General features: G+C 45.3%; 1 protein-coding gene across 1 annotated transcript in view; it reads right to left on the bottom strand.

Moving 5' to 3' along the window:
- The window catches only part of EMH_0005450 (uncharacterized protein), a gene marked incomplete at both ends in the record, with an annotated part of 2,794 nt that extends 1,290 nt beyond the window's left edge, over nucleotides 1-1,504 (bottom strand). Inside the window, one exon of the mRNA XM_013497200.1 lies at nucleotides 635-1,504. Coding sequence (XP_013352654.1) covers nucleotides 635-1,504 — 870 coding nt within the window. The remainder of the gene's footprint in view (nucleotides 1-634) is intronic.
- Between the last annotated feature and the right edge of the window lie 677 nt (nucleotides 1,505-2,181).

Here is a 2,181-nt window from a genome sequence, read left to right as displayed (position 1 = left end):
TTTTTTTTTATAGAAACGCTAACAAAAGCAAACGCTTTATTGGGGGTTTATAGAGAGTAATAAAGACAAAGACAAATGTATAAATATAAATATAAATAAATAAATAAAAATATAAATATATTTATATATAAATATAAATAAATAAATAAAAATATAAATATATTTATATATAAATATAAATATATAAAGGAGACAGAAAGAAACAGAAAAAAAAGAGAGAAACAAACAAAAACAAAACAAAAGCAATAGCTGCAACTCACAAACACCAAACCAACGGCTTAAAGTCTAGGGTTTAGGGTTTAGGGTTTAGGGTTTAGGGTTTAGGGTTTAGGGTTTACCCCCGAGGTTTACAGAGAGAAAGGTGACCCCGCCGCTAGAGCGTACTGTATCATCTATATCCACTAACACCTACATAAACAAAAAAAAAAATAAAAAAAAAAAATAAATAAAAAACTAAATAATATAATAAACAAAAAAAACAAACAAAAGCAAAAGAAGAAATCATAAAATAAACAAAAACAAAATAAAAAGGAAGAAAGGGTAGAATAAATAAAGACAAAATAGAAAAGCACAAGAAAGGATAAACAGCAACAGCAGCAGTAACAGTAGCAGCAGCAGCAGCAGCAGGAGATACCTGTAGGTCTCCGTATAGCTCAGGCCTTGCTGCTTCGTCAGCAGACAAGCTGCTGTAGTGCAGCAGCGCGGGGACAGCTGCTTCTTCTCTTCTTTCTATCTTTCTTCTTGCTTCTGCTGCTTCTGCTGCTGCTGCTGCTGCTGTTGCTGCTGCTGCTGCTGGTGCTGCTGCTGCTGCTGCTGAAGCAGCAGAAGGAGCGGCGTCTCCACCCTCATTCGGCTTGAACCACACCTGGCATCTCTGCTGCTCACTCTGCTGCTGCTGCTGCTGCTGCTGCTGCTGCTGCTGCTGCTGCTGCTGCTGCTGCTCAGAGAATACATCATATTCATGGTGGGGTTGAGTTGTATGGCTACGCCTCACAGTAGAACCCTCAAAGGGGGCCCCCGGGGGGCCCCTCCCACCAGGGGGGCCCCCCTCACCCCTCGATCTGCTTCTATAGTAACTGTCTCTCTCATCAGCTGAAGAGGGTACCACTTGGGGCCCCCAGCTAGATGCGTGGGGGCCCCCATGGGGGCCCCCAAGGGGGCCCCCAAGGGGGCCCCCAAGGGGCCCCCAAGCCGGTTCAAAGGGGCCCCCAGGGGGCCCCCGAGGGGGGCCCCCAGGAGACTCCTGGGTCCCCCCCTGGGGGCCCCTTGTTGGTGAACCTGGGTATGCAGGAGCTGAAGCAGAATGAAGGAATGGGGTGTATGCGGAGACAGAAGTACGAGAGACAGTGCGGGGGAGAGAGGGGGCCGGGGGGGCTGGCCATGCAGAGTATTGCTGCTGCAGCTGCAGCAGCTGCTGCTGCTGCTGTTGCTGTTGCTGTTGCTGCTGCTGCTGCTGCTGCTGCTGCTGCTGAGGGAGAGTGTAGTCTTCCGTCTGGCGGTGCATCTGCTCGTCAGTATAAGAGAAAGAAAGAAAGAGAAAAAAATAAATAAAAAAAAGAAAAAGAAAAAAAGAAAAAGAAAAAGAAAAAAGAAAGAGCGCAGCAGATAGAGAGCAGCTGCTGCTGCAGTACCCTTGGGGGCCCCCCTGCAGCAGACGTATTAACTGGGGGCCCCCAGCAACAATAAACTCGGAGTTGTAAACAAACCCTAAACCCTAAACCCTAAACCCTAAACCCTAAACCCTAAACCCTAGAAGAAGCCGCTACCAGGCAAGCAGGCTGGATGGCTCAGGGTCTGGGGTTGGGGGGTTAGGGTTTAGGGTTTAGGGTTTAGGGTTTAGGGTTTAGGGTTTAGGGTTTTCTTTTCCTTCTTTACGATTGAGTCAAAATATAACTGCGGTTTCTCGTTTATTGTCTAGATTCTAGGGTTTAGGGTTTAGGGTTTAGGGTTTAGGGTTTAGGGTTTAGGGTTTAGCATGCAGCAGCAGTGACGCAGCAGCAGGAGCCTGGGGCCTGGTGTGTCTGCAGCAGCAGCTGCTGCTGCTGCGGTGTTTTGTGGTTTGTTTTGTATTAAAATAAATAAAAATAAATAAAAATAAATAAAAATAAATAAAAATAAACAAATTAATTAAATTAATTTAATTTATTTTCTTTTTGCTGGGTCTATATTCTATACATATAC

This window comes from Eimeria mitis, genomic scaffold, assembly GCF_000499745.2.
Source record: "Eimeria mitis Houghton genomic scaffold, Emh_scaff253, whole genome shotgun sequence".
Lineage (NCBI taxonomy): Eukaryota > Apicomplexa > Conoidasida > Eucoccidiorida > Eimeriidae > Eimeria > Eimeria mitis.
Note: the sequence above shows the minus strand (reverse complement) of the source record. Positions and strands in the feature narration are given on the sequence as shown.